This window comes from Lupinus angustifolius, chromosome LG12 (genome assembly GCF_001865875.1).
Source record: "Lupinus angustifolius cultivar Tanjil chromosome LG12, LupAngTanjil_v1.0, whole genome shotgun sequence".
Lineage (NCBI taxonomy): Eukaryota > Viridiplantae > Streptophyta > Magnoliopsida > Fabales > Fabaceae > Lupinus > Lupinus angustifolius.
Window position 1 is genome coordinate 2,256,336 of NC_032020.1, and position 18,004 is coordinate 2,274,339.

General features: G+C 30.7%; 1 protein-coding gene across 1 annotated transcript; it reads left to right on the forward strand.

Moving 5' to 3' along the window:
- On the forward strand, positions 1,833-4,824 carry LOC109363017 (scarecrow-like protein 6). The gene is given in 3 exon segments (XM_019609172.1): positions 1,833-2,115; positions 2,422-2,546; positions 2,548-4,824. Coding segments are annotated over 2 exon segments (2,088 nt in total). The 5' UTR covers positions 1,833-2,115; the 3' UTR covers positions 4,511-4,824.

The following is an 18,004-nucleotide window of genomic DNA, read 5'->3' on the forward strand; positions in this document are numbered from 1 at the left end:
TAAATCGAACTTTTAATTTTTTGGCCATTTTAAGGATCTAGCGGGGACTTTATGAGTTTTGTATAAAAAATGAAAGTATAACAATACGTGTGTGAGAGAAATTATACTTATTAAACAAAATAAGAAATTGAAAATGAAAAATAGAGTTTTTAGATGTATAAAATAATATACTATTACTTAATATGAGAAAGGTACATGCACCTAAAGTATAATTATTATAATTTGGGAGTAATATGTTGTCCTATGTGATTGATAGAAAAATATATATTTAAGTTAAAAATTTAATTATTAAATATTTCTTTGACTATATAAACAATAGTATATTTTTACACTTTTGGGATAGAAGATATTCACTGTTATAAATTACATATAATAATAAATAAAATATTATTTGATTTGCATTGTATTAAATTATTTTTTTATAAAATCATTTCATTAATATCAAATCATTTTCTCTTTAACCAACTATCCAAACACCTAATTATAACACTGATTAAAATCTATGAGCTAAACATCTTGTTGTCAAGCTATGTACCCAAAAAAGTCAAGAATTTAATTTCATGACATTAAATATAAAATGTAACTGATATATTGGTTACACCCCTATCATTACCAACCATTATGACCATTAAATCCTTTTTAAAAAATCAACCAGTCCAATTTCCTTTCAAATGATTTTCTATTTCTGATTAAATTATTCGGTAGTATATAGTTAATATATGTATTCGAAGATTAAAATTTATTTATACTCACTATATCATATATAATTCATTTGTATTATTTTTTAAAGCGTCAAAAATAATTAAACATGAATGTTGAATAATGTATTGTGAATGTATGAAACTCATTCATTCATTGTAATGCATATATTTTTTCGCTATTATTTATTTGTACTACTTTAAACTCATAATTAGCAAATAAATAGTTGATGATAATATAAAAAGCTCTTAAAAAACTTTGGTTCATATATTAAACTCATAATTTAAATTAATTATATCTTATAAAGATAATATTGTATACATTTATCTATACTCTCTAGATCATGTACCACTTTTTTTATGTTGATTAATTTTTTCTAATTTATTTCTTCTATTCTTATTTTGGTAGTATATAAGTCATAAACCATGAAAGAGATTGATTCCTTACCCATAAGTAGGACTAAAAATGAACTAAACCAACTCAGTAGTTATTTGAAACTCGATAAACTTGGTCCATGAACCAAATGAGTCAAACTTGAGTTGGAAAATGAGTTCATTAAATAAACAAGTCGAACTTGAGCTGGACACAATTCGACTCGTTATATTCATGTGATGACTCAATATATATATATATATATATATCAATTAATTTTTAATGTTGATTATTTCTTTACCATGATGAGTGATGCATTTTTTATTGTTATTATGTATATAAACAATGTTATATTTATAGAAAAAACATATCTTTACACCTAAGTTAAGTTATACTAGTTACACTCAAGTTCAACAATTCATTTTCTTAAATCCAACGGATCCATCTTCATATTTATATATGTAACATTACAATATTTTCTAAAAATGAATTAAATATTTAGTTATCCAAATAAATCAATTCGAGTTGAAGTTCATAAACTTTAATGAGTTTGACTTAAGCTAAAAACTAATTTATATTAAACTTGAGTCGAGTTCTGAGTTGAGCAAATCTTTATTGAGCTAAAATCTGATTCCAATCGTTTTTAACCCTACCCATAAAATAAAATAATAATATTTAAAGTTGAAGATTATTATTTTATTTTAAAGTATATACATAGGAGAGAAAGGGAGGGAGAGAGAAAGGGAGGGAGAGAGAAAGAGCACTCCATCCCAAAAAACACAAGTAACAAAGAGTGTTTCACTTCCACGCAGAAAAATAATAAAAATCACATTCATGGCTTTCTTCTTTTACTTCAACTATTTGGACCTTATTAAGCCACAGATCCTGAAAGTGAAGAACAAGCTTTAAAGGATCTCAAGTTGTTTACTTTTTGCAACAATCAAGAAAAGAATCACATTCATGGCTTCATTTCCTTTACTGCTACTGCAACTATTTCGAGTTTAACAAGCCACAGATCCAGAAAGTAAAGGACAAGCTTTATAGGTGCTCAAGTTTTTTTTTTCTTCTTCTTTTTTTGAACCTTCCATGTGTGTTATTTTGTTTTTTTATTAACAGTTTTGATTATCCTACCAAAATTTTGAAAGCTTTTTTCCAAACCATAATTTCATCTAAGCCTTGTTTCTGGATTTGTAAACCAAACCCATTTGTCAAAATTGCATCTTTGATACAGATTCTAGGTGGGTATGTGGAATAAAGGTGCCAGCTTTTGAAGAAAAAAATCTGGAGTCTTTTGAGTGGTGGTTGGTTTTGTGGGCACTGAAAACCCATATTGTTGTTGTCTTTTGTTAGATGAAGGCCATGCCCTTGCCTTTTGAGGAATTTCAAGGGAAGGGAGTGTTTGATTTTTGTTCTTCAGATTCGTTTTCACTGCTTTTGATTCAACAACCACAAAAGTGGAAGAGCATAGACAAAGAGGGTTATTGACTCAAGAAGAAGCCCAAACCCTTCTTTATCTTCTTCCACAATGTCCTCTTCTCTTGGCAGCAACAACACAATTGTTGCAGCCACAACCCTCTCAGATACCACACCTCATGCATCTTTGGAAGCAAGCCCTGAAAAATGTGGTATGAGAATGGAGGATTGGGAAGGTCAAGATCAATCTATTATGAGATTAATCATGGGTGATGTTGAAGACCCTTCTGCAGGATTGAACAAGCTCTTCCAAAATGGTGGTTGTGGGTCTCAAAATGTTGATTTGGACAGGGGTTTTGGTGTTGTGGACCAAGGGTTGAATATGGTAAGTATTATTGACCCTTCCGTGCAAGGGAATTACCACGGCGGCTCGTTCGTTGAGAATATAGATGGTCACAATGCAAAGACTGGTTCTATGCCTGTCTCGGAATCAATATATGTTTCTGCTAACAATCCTATGTTGGTTTCATCGTCCCCGGGTGTGGTTAATTCTCAACAGCAGCAGCAGCAGCAAGTGATTGGTGGAGTAGATGAGAAGCCTCAACTTATCATTCCTCAGCCACTGTTAAACCAGAATCAAGTTCAGTTCTCAGAGAACCCTTCTTTCTTTGTGCCATTGACATACCCTCAAATGCAAGAGCAGGGAGTTTCCTATCAGCATCAAGCGAAATGCCCTTTGCCCGACACGGTTGGGCAAAACAATTATCAGGTTCCGAGGTTACCCCTTTTGGACTATGGTCAAGGGCAATTTGCTAGGAGGCAGCAAACACAGCTTCCGTTGTTTCCTCATCATCATATGCAACAGCTACAATCATTGGTTATGCCATCTGCAAAACAGCAGAAGGTGAATTCCACTGGAGATGATGCAAGCAACCAGCTTCAGCAGAGTATATTTGACCAGCTATACAAAACTGCTGAGCTGATAGAAGCTGGTAATCCGGTACTTGCGCAAGGGATATTGGCGCGGCTCAATCACCAGCTCTCCCCAGTTGGTAAGCCTTTTCAGAGGGCTTCTTTCTACATGAAGGAGGCCTTGCAGTTACTGCTCAACTCGAACATTAGCAATTTTTTTGCTTTCTCGCCCATCAGTTTCATATTCAAAATTGGAGCTTACAAGTCCTTTTCTGAGATATCGCCTGTGCTTCAGTTTGTCAACTTCACTTGTAATCAAGCCCTCATCGAAGCTATGGAAAGGTTTGATCGAATTCACGTTATTGATTTTGACATGGGGTTTGGAGAGCAATGGTCTTCTTTTATGCAAGAGCTTGCCTTGAGAAATAATGGTTCAACTTCGCTTAAAGTTACTGCTATTGTATCTCCCTCTACTTGCAATGATGTTGAGCTCAATTTTATCCGAGAAAATTTGATCCAATATGCCAAGGACATCAACATGTCGTTTGAGCTCAATGTTCTGAGCATTGAATCACTGAACTCTACTTGTCCTCTGGCTGGTCAGTTCTTTGATAATGAGGCAATTGCTGTGAATTTGCCACTTTCTTGTTTCACAAATTACCCATCGGTGTTTCCTTCAGTCCTTCGCTTTGTAAAACAGCTTAGGCCGAAAGTGGTGGTCACATTGGACAGAAACTGCGACCGAATTGATGTACCATTTTCCACCAATGTAGTTCATGCTCTTCAATGTTACTCAGACTTGCTTGAGTCACTAGATGCGGTAAATGTGAGCTCAGATGTCCTCCAAATCATTGAGAGGCATTTCATCCAACCAGCCATTAAGAAAATTGTATCGAGCCACCACCGCTCACAGGAAACGTTACCTCCTTGGAGGAATCTATTTCTTCAAACTGGGTTCTCTCCATTCACATTTAGTAACTTCACAGAAGCTCAAGCTGAATGTTTAGTGCAGAGGGCACCGGTGCGTGGATTTCAAGTGGAGAGAAGGCACTCATCTCTTGTTTTATGCTGGCAGCGAAAAGAACTTATCTCGGTTTCAACTTGGAGATGTTGAGCAGCCGCTCATTTGCTTATATTTTTCAAGGTGCTCCATAACTTGCTACTTTAGTTTATGTAATTGTTGATTTAGGCTCATTTATGAAATCCGAACCTAAATGTTCTCTTAACTATATGGGTTGGAACCTTGGATTCTACTGCTCTATTACTGGTATGTCACTTTCAATGTCGGTGTTATGTTGTTCCCCATTTCCATCATCTACTATGTGTGGCTGTCTTTGTTTATCTTGATTGAAAAGCAAATTGTTTTGGATGAATCAAACAATTTAGCCTAGAATGGGTTCTATGTTTAAGTTCATGCATTATTTTAGTGAGTGAAATGTCATTCGGGGTCCTTGAAAGATTCGCGACAACCAACCCTCAAAGATTATGTCTACCAACTTTCTCTTAAAAGAGTCAAATGCGCAACATGTTCGTCCTTCATCCCACATGGCATGCATCTGCAATGCCACATGGATGCATCTAGAATGCCACATGGATGCATCTAGAATGCCATGTTAGTCTTAGGTAAGGGTGGAAACAAGTTAGACCACTTATCATGTACTTATTATCTGGTCTATAACAAGCTAGGATAGACCTTGCTTTTTCCATAAACGGGTTAGACTCGGGTTTTTAAGAAAGCCTATTTAGCTTAACTAACCAGACTTTTGGCCATCTAAAAGACTTAGCCTAACAGATTGGCCTATTTAATTATATTCAATTAATATTCATTTATACTATTTAAATATAATTATTATATATGAAATTTTAATATCAAAATGTATACAAAAATATAATTTAATTGTTAGTGTTAGATGAGCTATGTTAAAAGTAGGTCTATTAGACTATTTAAAGGTGAATCTGCTGGTCTATTTAAAGAAATAGGCCTTTAAATAGGCTATAAGAGGTCATGCTAACTTTTAAACAAGTCAGATCTAGGTTTTCAATTTTTTTAAACTGGTAAACAGGTCAGACCTGACTTTAAATTTTTTTAAACAGGTAAACATGTTAAGACCTAGACTTTAAATTTTTTTAAACAGGTCAGACCCATGTTTCTATATGCTATACATGTCAGTTTGTTTAAGGCAAAACCTCATTCGACCTATATTCACCCTTAGTCTTAGGGGCAAAAGGGGTGATCTTTCATTGACTTCGTTGGTAGACATAATCTTAGATGGATTAAGTTCGTTGGCCACGAATTCGTCAAGGATAAGAATGTTTGTTTTACTCTTATTTTAGCCTATCTTGATTACTGAATTATGAACTGAATTTGGCAATTATTATTGCAATATGTATCATGAAAACCTTGTGCACATCACTTATGTAATATGTATAGATGCAGGCATTTCACTCTTCATGTCAGGGTTCTCAATGGTGCATCACTTATGTTTACTGCAGATGATTCCTGATAGTGTATCTCATCTCAATTTCAACATGGAGATGTTGAAGGAGATGCAATTTTCACATTTAACTGCTTATTAATTTTAAAATGCAAAGGTGCTTCAATCTACCTGCTTCTGTTGATCTTTAATGAATTTGTCTTTGCTATGGTTCTATACTAATTGTGTGTGTTTTAGGATTATCCTTTTTAGTGAAGGATGTAAACATGTTAATATCTTATATGTAGTGTCTTCTTACTTTGAATTTGTGCAGTCCATTTATGCATTTTGTCTATAACTTCATTTTGCCTAAAGTGTTGAATTTTTCTTGTGCACTCAACATGAAAATAACACAAGCAACTCTAAGCAGGTTATATGTATTAGGTTAAACTAATTCAAACCAACAATATATTGATCTAGTGGTGTAAGGCCTGACTAGATTTCCAAGGGACAGGATGACCAAAATGTCAAATGTTCGATTTATGTCAGCAACATTTATTGGGAGTGATAGCCACACATCCTGAAATGAATTAGTTCTTTATCCAAAAGGTTGAGGGATACCAAAAAAAATTAAACTACTTCAATCAATTTGTGTCATATGTACTCAGTTGTAACAAATCTGCTCATAAGAAATCATAGATAAATGCCTGTTCCCATTCTTGATTTATATTCATTATGTATTATACTATTACTTCATCTGCCTGTATAAAATTTGTTTCAAAGTATTTTCCACTTATAATTTTGCAGAGTATTAAGTGATTATTTTTCAATAATGTTGTCAGAGAGAAAATGAAGAGAGATAAGAATAAAGTTTAAAAAAATAGGAAATCAAATATTGTTTTTTTCTGAATTTTAATAAAATTAATTTCCCTTTCTTAATATGTATTATTCTTCTCTTTTTCAGATATTTTAAAACGCATACAGTATGAATTAGGAAAGGGTATTTCATTTTTCGTTTATGTTTACTATTCCCAAGGGATTTAATGTGAGATTTTCAAGGTATTGATATTTACCTAATCCTCTTTAGCACATGGATCAATAGATAAACCTATCTTTAATATTTAAAATTCAACTAAGCTTAATCATCATGCCTTAAATAGGCTACTGAACTTACTACTCTTTTTTTTACATAAATTTATTACCCTTTTGTTGCCATTATATAATTATTATCTATCTATGGATAATGTAAGTTTGCTGTTATTTATGAATTAATCATGACTCTTAATTAAAAGTAGAGTAAATTACATTTACACCCCTGAGTTTTAGTGAAATTATACAAATTACCCCTCATTTTTTTATATCTACACAACCCTCCCATAATTTTTATACTTTTATTACACTAATCACCCCTGCATAAAAAATAAGTGTAATATTTTAAACAAAAAATGTGATAAATGCAATTAAGTTAAACAAAACATGATATATTGTGGAGACAAGTCCAAATAATATATGAGTCAATATCTCTTTATTATTTTTGGTTCATTACACTATATTATAAGAACGATTTAAACAATATTTCTTTAGAATTGTGTATGCATTTTGTAACAAAAAACACTATATATTTAATGAACGATGTATTGAATGTAGAAAAAAATTTACATTGAAATTTGATCGATATTAAAGTCATATATATAGAGAGAAAATATTGTATTAAGAGTTTTATACTTCTCAATTATTTTCAACTATCGTTGACTTTTTAGGGAGAAAGACTTATATGAAACAACCAGTAAAATATTGATAAAATATTAAAATTTTAAATTTAATGTGTTTTATACCTCTTACAATTTTTTCTTCTTTCTGTGGGAAACATTTCAATTTACTAAGCTTTCATCATGCACAAAATGATATTTAATGATTAAGGCCATGTTACATGAGAGAGGTGTTTGGCTTGTCATTTTAATTATAACAATCAATCTTTGCTAAATTGTTTATAAAAAGAATTCCAAACACGTTGTATTCTTCTAGCCTAGCAAAAATATATTTTAATACTTGATCCAATGCAAAGTGACACCATAATCCTATTTATAAGAAACTTATAACTAAATTGTGATACCAATAATTCTAGTTAATTTTCTTGTTTTTAAAATATTATAAGAATATAATTTGTCCACATATTATATTGTATAGTGCTCTTTAATTGATAGTTTCAATAACAATAATAGAAAAAGAGATAATTAAAGCTTTTACTCAGGCAAATGGGAAAAGTTAATAAATATTGCATAGGAATTATAAAATGTATTACAAAAAGAATTATCAAAATCTTTCACACATACGATGAAATAAGTAGAAGTGGAGTATTTATTTTGTTGCTTTTAAAATCATTTTGAATATAATCAAATTGAGATTGAATACTCAATTTGTTCCTTATAAAATTTTACTTATACTACTTTGAACTTGAAAATATAAAAAATAATACTATAAGATTATAAATATGAGTTAAAGTAATATATCAATGATAGTAAAAAATAATAATAAAATGACTAATTTGAATAAGGATGACAAAAATATCCGACTCATGGATATCCATCAAAATATCTGTAATAGATATCCACAAATAAGTCATAATAGAGGCTCTGCCTGTACCGCATATATTTTCAATTAAATATTTTATCACTATTTTAACATTATATTTTGTCTATTTTATTATTATTTTATAATAAATTCTAGTGATTAAACTCTAATCATAGAACTATCTATATATCATATTAATCAAGTAATAATTATTTTTATATTGATTATCATAAAATATAATTAGAATTAAAAAATCGTTAAGTACTTGTAAATACCCAGTACTCGTATGAGAACCCATAAATTGTGCGAGTAGAAATGGTTATGACTATTTGTGTCTATCTGACCTGATTGCCATCCCTTACTACTATTTAATATTTTTGGAGAAAATTATGAGTTTTTTAATTTTTCAAATATTAATTTGGTAGGTGTAAAAACTTTATGGAACAGAATTTAATTTAAATTAAAGACAAACAAATCCTCTACGGATATTCATCTTGGTGGCAAAGCATGCGAGTGGTCCTGTAAGGGCAACGCTGGCCCACACGCATAATAGAAAATGGAGAGGACCACCCTTCAACTTAGGCAAGTTATCAGTATTTAAATATTTAATATCTAAAAATGAGGGAACACAAGTGGGTTTCTTTATCATTGCTTCTTTTATTTTTTTAGTAAAGATATTTTGGTAGATAATTAATTGGTGGCACATGAATATTAAATATATCAAGTCTGGGTACATTAGTGCAGAGCATATCTACCAAAGTGATCTTAATGCTTCATTGGTATTGAGAAATATTGAAAAAATATATATATCTACTTATAGTCGGTAATTTTTATATACTGTTATAGTATTATTTATTGTTCATGTTTAAACATTGTTGATTCTTTAACAAAAATAATACAAATAAATGATGATTAATATAATGTCCATATACCGATAATATATAAATATGACACTCAAATATTAAATTAGTCACTGTTCACCAATTTACTTGGTTTGAGTTAGTTATTTATAGAAAGTTGTCATCAGTAATTATTTTCACAATGTAATGATCATACTAAAACGTTTTACTTTTTTGGGTGAAAACTATTTAAAATGTTGACAAAACGAGTGCTGGTTGGTTCCTTGGAATATCTGTCACTAATGACTGTGAAATATGGCAAAAAGTGACTAAACGAGTGTAACAACCATGTGCATAGACTTAAGAAAAGAAAAATAATAATGAAGTAAATGACCAACTTGTTATCATAACACTTTTTTACTTTTTTTATTTAATAAAATTCATATAGTTGTCCTAAAAAATATGTTACTCCATGTGTTATTTACTGTGTTTGACCAAAATATATATTTAATTATTAAACTTTATATTTTTAAATTATAAAAAAGTGACACATAGAATATCATACTTTTTAGAATAATAGATGTGTTTCCTTCTTACCTTCTAATATTGTCTTTATGTGGATACTATTTGAAACTCATATATATGTTTAATTTATAGCTTGATAAATAAATACACTACAACTTCCGTAGTCCTTCTAAAAATTATACATGATGAAAGTTATCTTACGCGTGGAGATGTTCCTTATAGTAATATGACTTTATTCGAGTTCGTAATAATTTTATATTTGATGAAACCACTTATATATGTATTGATAATATATAGTCTAATGATGCTTATAAGTCATTTAATATTGATAATATATGTATTTTTGTGCAAAAACTCCATCATATGAATTTCAATAAGAAAAGAAGATTAGTTTGAAATGCCAATTTCAAAATTTTGTTCTTGCTATCGTTAGTCATTCAAGTTTGAAAAAATTCAACTATATGTCGTTAGTCAGATCTTGTCTTATCAAGTTATTGGTCTTATCTTAACTAATGTGGTTTAGCTACTACATAAACATCATTTCCAGCAATGAAGACAAACAAATAAAATTATGTAGTAAGATAGATGATGAATTTATTATGAACAACATAATAATTTATATTGAAAAAGAAATAGCTAAATTTTTTAACTATTAACCAATCAAGTATTTTTCTTTGTATTTTTGTTAATTAATTTTAGTTATAAATTGTAAGTAAATATTGTTGCCTCTCCTAAAATTTGGATCTAGATCCGCCAATGTCTAAGGAAGTACATCTTTTGTTCTTATGTGTGTCACTTTATATACCATTTTATTCTTATTGGTCAAAAAATTTCCGGCCAATAAAAAATAAAGGATATATAAACTAATACACATCTTAGAACAAAAGATATAACTCACCAGTTTAGACTATTAAATAAAAATTAAGACAACTTTATTTTAATATGCTCATAATATTAGGATTTAAATATAAGAAAAAAAATCCTATTTAAAGGACTAATAACTTAAGTATTATATTGTTTATGGTAGACTAACCTTTGTGTGGATTCTAAATTAACATTATGTTTAGCAGTAAACATTTACAATGACTTTTACTCTATCATAATAACTTATCTTTTGAGTTGAACTCTTTTATGTCGTAATAGACAATTTTTTTGTTAGGGAAATTTTTCCGATTGAGCTAAAATCAACATTATTTTTAAGGATAGTTCAATTATTGATTATACATTATTCAGTTAAATATATATAACCAATAATATAGCTCTACCTGGCCACACAGTAATTCCTCGTAGGAAAGATTCCTCTGCAGTTCTCATAGTGGCTGTTTCTCTTTATTAGTCTGAAACGTGTTATCATCTTTGTACTCTAATAGTACTCGTTATTAATTCGTTTTGCTTAAAAAAGGTGAATCCTAGAGTGTTTATTTTTTAAGTTTTTAATTTGATAATGAAGTCTAAAAGTGCCTTTAAATAACATAATTCAATAGTTAATGTATTATGACATTCTTTACTCCACTTTGATTACCCTATCAAATTTTGCTTGAGGACTCCAAATTCCATTCATAGAAGCTAGAGTTTGACGGAATAAATCATACTCCTCAATTCTGATATTTGTAACTAGTTTATATAAAATGAATAAAAGTAAGTGTAATATTTTAATATTATCATTGCATTAATTTATGGGAAATTGAGAGTTTGATTAGAGTTTAATCATGGAGGTGCATATTTGATCTATATATTATAATATAACTTTTATTTAGAGGAAAAACTTTCTATATAATAAATAAGAGTAAATATTCATTTCAGTTTCTCATGTTTTCCGATTTTACCAGTTTGAACCCTCAAAATTTGAAAAACCTAAAATGGTCCCCAACAATTTAAAATGTAGCTCAAATTAGTCATTTGTAGGGTCAAATTAGTCCATAGTATATAAAATATGATAAAAAACTAATTTGACCAACGTTTAAAATTTATTAGGACCATTTTGAGTTGTTCAAATTTTGAGAGAACAAACTGGTAAGGTCAAAAAACATGAGAAACTGAAATTGATATTTACTCTATAAATAAATAACTATGTTTTATTAAGCATGTTTATCTAGGGGTATAACAATCTGACTCAATTTTTTTTGGATAGAATCAAACCGAACAAAAAAAGATAGTTCAATTTGATTTATGTTGATTTTCATAGTTGGAACCCAACGAAACTAAACTACTCATGAATTATTTGGTTCAATTTATGTGTTCACTTTTTTTAATGAAATATGTTAAACTTTATCACACATATATAAGTTTTTTTGGTACTACCAAGAATATTTAATCACTTTTTTGGGTAAGAAACTAATCTTTTTTTAAGTTTGGTATTACGTTATCCTTTCTATGTAGTCTCATCTTTAAACATATGTTATAAAAAATGGTTTTAGTTATCTTTTGCTTATACAAGTCTACAAGAGGGAGAATCATATTACTCTTTATTAAGTACTACTTAATTTTTAATTATTCACCAGTTATCACGATTTCAGACCTTATAGAATTGTGAATTGAACTAATTAAATAAGTTTCTTAAGAAAATAATTAGAATAAACCATAGTACCGAACCGAACCATACTTTTTGTTTTCGTTTGATTCATTACACCTAATTACACCTATCTATCTATATAACTTAGCTAACATAAATATACATACACTCATGCAACAAATGTAAGTGTCATTTGGTCAACATATATGAACCCGCTATTCTAATAAACCAAAATCAGAATTAGAGTTGAAAATTGTATGACAATTGGAATTTTGGTCTAACATGATATAGAATTAGAATTAAACTTTAGAGTAATGTGCATTTTGGTCGCTCATGTTTTTCGACCTTATCAAGTTAGTTCATATGTTGCTACCCCACTTTCATGGGCACAACATGAATAACGCAAATAAATACAATGAAGTCATCATCGATGTTTTTTAGAGGGAAAACATGAAAAATCAATTTTTAAAAATAAGATTGATATGCTCATAGATGAAAATTTAGTTTGGGAGTCTACAAATGAGGAAGGTATTAGACACCTCATACCGTCCATTAATAAAAAATAAAAAATGGTACCTAGATCATGAATATTTATTCAAAACATTAATTTTACCTTCACATTATTAAACAAAATAAAGAAAGACAAAAAAACATTTTTTATTTTTTTGTGTCTCACAAGAAAATACCTGCTCATACGTATCTCTAGCTGCAATAGAGAAATCAATGCTATGTAGTTCTTTCAGAAAATAGTTGATTAGTCGATATATTTTTATTTATTTTTTTCGTTTTTAAATAATACGATAAGATAACGTGACAAGACACGAGTCCCATAGTGCATTGTCCCCCTCCATGACTTAATAAAATTGTTTTGAAAATGTCAACTTGAGATAACGCGATAACACACAAGTCTCATAGTGCACTACATCTTCTTGATTTAATTAATTATTTTTTGAAAATATCAATTTAAAGTAACGCGACACGACACAAGTCTCATAGTGCAATACTTCTCATTGATTTAATTGAGTTATTTTTGAAAATGTCAATTTAAGGTAACACAATAAGTCACGAGTCCCATAGTGCACTACCCCTTATTGATTTAATCAAGTTATTTATTGAAAAATGTCAATTTAACGTAACGCGACAAGACACAAGTCCCATAGTGCAATACACTCGTTGATTTAATTAAGTTATTTTTGAAAAATGTTAATTTAAGGTAACGCGACAGGACACAAGTCTCATAGTGCACTACCTCTCATTGATTTAATTAATTATTTTTTGAAATGCCAATTTAAGGTAACGCGACAGTGCACAAGTCTATAGTGCACTACCTTTCATTGATTTAATTAAGTTATTTTTGAAAAATGTCAATTTAAGGTAACGCGTCACGACACGAGTCCCACAGTGCACTACCTATCATTGATTTAATTAAATTATTTTTGAAAAATGTCAATTTAAGGTAACACGACATGACACAAGTCTCAAAGTGCACTACCTCTCATTGATTTAATTAAGCTATTTTTGAAAATGTCAATTTAAGGAAATGCGACACGACATGAGTCTCATATTGCATTACCTCTCATTGTTTTTTGAAAAATAATTTTGATTGTATTTGTATATATATATATATACACCTTATTAAATAAACAAACAATAATAAAAATAGAATAAAAAACAAATAAAGTAAAAAAAAACAATTAAAAAAAGAAACAAAAAATAAATAGGTGAATAAAAGAAAAAGAAATTAAATTGGAGATTTAGTGTTGGGGTTTAAAATTGATTTGGAGATTTTGGTTAAAATTGATTTTGGGGTTAGGTTAAAAATTGATTTGGGGTTTAGGTTAAAATTGATTTGGGGATTAGATCAAAAATTGATTTGAAAGTTTAGGTTAATATTGATTTGGGGTTTAGATTAAAAATTGATTTGAGGGTTCATAATAAAATTGATTTGGAGGTTTAACTTAGGGTTGCCAAATGGGACAACCCATGTGGCTGGCTGGGCATACACCCGCTGTTGGTAGTGGCGACTGCGCCCACATTGACGGTGGCAACAACAACAATGGTTTTTATTTTACTATCACCATTATTTAATAGCGGAGGCACATTATAATAACAAAATGAGAGGAAGAATAAGTGAGAAGATTACCTCTTTAGAATTCTGGGAAGATAAAGAAGATAATGCTCTTGTTTTAGTCTCTCCCATCTCTCCTTATCAAGTTTTTTTTTTCGTAGTATGCCTTTTCCTCTTTTTTCAAAAATTAGGGTTGCCTCCTTTTTTTTTTGCTGATTACCTTTTGTGAGTTGCTAAGTTAAGCATTATATAAGGGTGTAATTATGGTTAAATATTTAACCTAGTGGGCTCACCAAGGCCCAATTGCCACACCCCTAACATAACACTCCAATTTCTATTTACTCAGTAATTTATTTTAAAACTAATTTACCCCAATCAAAATTGACTGTTTACAATTTCCCCTCTTTACTTTCTTCTTAATAGATAATAAGAGTAATGAAAGTTACTAAAGTTATCGTGGTGAGAAGGAAGTAAAGATAAAAAGATCGGATTTTGACTGGGAAATAACACATGGTGGGAAAAGTTAAAAAAAATGATGTTTTATACCACTATAAATGAGACCACTGGGGCGTCAAAGATAAAACTCGAGGCCACTCAGGGGCCTGGTGCAAAGATGAGACCACTAGGGGGTCAAAAGATATGAAATAAGGCCACTGTGAGGCCTGGTGCAAAGTTGAGACCACTAGGAGGTCAAAAGATATGACACAAGGCCACTAGGGGGCCTAGTGCAAAGTTGAGACCACTAGGGGGTCTAAAGGCAGACATGACACCACTAGGGGGTTTGAGTGCAAGGAGGACCATGAGAACATACAAATAATGAGAAAATTTTGGTCAAAAATAAAATGAGACCAATGGGGTCAAAAGCACAACACGAGACCACTAGGGAGTCTGGATGCAAGGAGGACCACGAGAATGCACGAATAATTAGGAACTCTAGGTCAAAATAAAATGAGTCCACTAGGGGGTCAAAAGACACAACACGAGACCACTGGGGGGTCTAGGTGCAAGTAGGACCACATGAACGCACAAATAATGAGGAACTCTGAGTAAAAAATAAAATGAGACCACTGGGTCAAAAACTAATTTACCCAGTCAAAAATGAGTGTTTACATCATAATAAATTTAAATTACCAATTTAGTCCCCAACAATTTTAATATGGCCCCACATTAGTCCTTTAGTCAATACCCATCAGTTGACGTTAATGACCTAATCCCACGTCGCCATTGTCATACCTCAGCGGGCCACATTTTTTTGTTTAACCAAAAAACGACGTTGTTTTATGATTAATAATTTTTTTATTTACATTGAAAACCAAAATGACATCGTTTTCAGTTTTAAAAATGTTTTTTTAAATATTTTTTCTTTTGAAAAATATTTTGTGTTTAAAAATTAATTAATTTATTATATTGATAACAAAAAATGATGTCATTTGGTTTAAATTAAAAAAAACATTCAAAACGACGTCATCTTGGATGTCTTATTCCATCTAAAACTAGGAAGTAAAAGACGATTCCATTTTCATCCTTGGGCTTTGTTGTGTCATTCACATTCATCTCTCATTACCTTTGTACACAACTTGTGATGTTCAGCTTGTGTTCCCAGTCCATCATTAACAACAATATTTTTATTCTCGTTCGTTTAAGGTATGTTGTTTCGAATTTTAACATTTTACCAAGATTTCTTTTTTCTTCCCAAGGTACAGGTTAACATTTTATCAATGAACATTTATCTCATGGATTTGTGTTGAATTTTTGTTTTCGTGTTATGTTAGTGTGCATACATCCATTATGGTTTTTGATATTGTTAGTGATCCCAAACATTTAAAATTGTTTAACGTTTTTTTTTGTTTTTTTGTCGGGTGTTGGTTATTTGTCTGCTTCTGTTTTGTTAGTTTCCAAACTAACATTAAATACAATTTCTTCAATGGATGCAAATGTCTGGGAATATTGTCCTTTCTATCAATATGGTGGTCGTTTTACAAGAGATGATGAGGGATATTTTCAATATAATCACGATCATATTGAAAAAATGCCACCAATGGATATGGACCATGTCAACATCAAAGACATTAAGACATTATTCACTCAATGTAGATATCATGAGTTCAAAGCTATGTATTGGCTAAACCCCAAAGATTCTTTTTTAGGAAACTAGGTTGATGCCATTAGAGAAAGACAATGATGTAATGACATGATGGTTGCAGTGTTGGAGTCTAAGAAAGTGAATGAGTTTGGTAATTGTGTAGTGCATATTTATTTTGAAGATCTAGTATTGGATATCGATGACACTGAATTTGTAAGTGATCCATCATCTGTTGAAAGTGACAATGATGTTGAAATGCTTCTTGTGTCTGAAGATGATGTACATAGAGATGATGTAGTTGAAGGACACATTGCTTAAGATTTGCTTCACTTTGCAGCTGAAGCAATTGATTTAGTAGATGAATAAGCACTTTAAGAAGTCATTGAAAAACACTTGAAGAAGCTGCTTCTGAAGCATTTGAAGAAGCACTTGAAGTATCTGTTACTGAAGCACCTGATAAAACTGTTGAAGAACCTGCTAAAGAAGTTATAGTAGTTGAAAATGAAGAAGTTATAGTAGTTGAAAATGAAGAAGTTATAGTAGCTGAAAATGAAGAAGTTTTTGAAGAAGGAAGTTGTAACAAAAAAGGAACCTCGAAGAAGACAAAATCAACGAAGAAGAACAAGTTAAGTGCAAGGAAAAAGGACAAAATTCCTAAGAAAAAGTCTGCAAAACCAAAGAAGAAAATTGAGACAACAAGAAAGAAGAAAAATAAGACAATACCAAAAAAGAAGGCAACTGCGATAGATGAAGAAAATGTTGAAGCATCTTTTGAGGAACATGGATATGCATCAAATAGTGAGTATATGCATACTTATATTTCTACTTATGATGAAAGAAATACATTCAGTGCATACCCAATTTTCAATAAACACACATCTTAAGGACATGTGCATCTTGAGATTGGAATGAAATTTGCTAACCTCACATTATTTAAGAATGATGTCAAGGACTTCAACATATTTCTTAGCAGCGAAGTAAAGTGGAAGAAGAATGATTTAAGGGGTGCAATGGCATTGTGTGTTGGTATAGCGGAAGCGATCATTGCACAGCGTTGGCCACAAACAATCATATAAAGTGCATAGAATAAATAGAAGAAAAGAAACAAGAGAATTTGGTAATTGTAACGCCTCGAAAAATACTCTTTATTTATTACGCGGAAAAGTGAGTAAATTTTTTTCTTTTGAATTGGTGATATAAAATTGTTTCCTTTTAAAAACCTTTCTTTTCCAGGACATCACTTTAAGTAACATATAATGCGGAAATCAAAACCGGTTACCTAACGGTAACTGAAATGATTCAACATTTCCTGAATATATATATTCATAGATATAAAAGATCATAAGTATTTAATATACATATCCAACAAGAAAGGGCGGAAATATTAATCATCGCCAAAAGACACTAAACAAAGACATGAACAAACTGAAGCCGTCAGTGTTTCAAAAGTCACAAAATGATAAGCAATTCCTAGTGGCTAACTCCAAAGCTAGGGTACTGCCTCTCCTCAATTCTGCATGCCCCCTCCTGGAACATCACGGACAGGTAGCTCCAAATCCGAGCAAAGCTGTCTACCTGACGAGCACACGTCCGAAA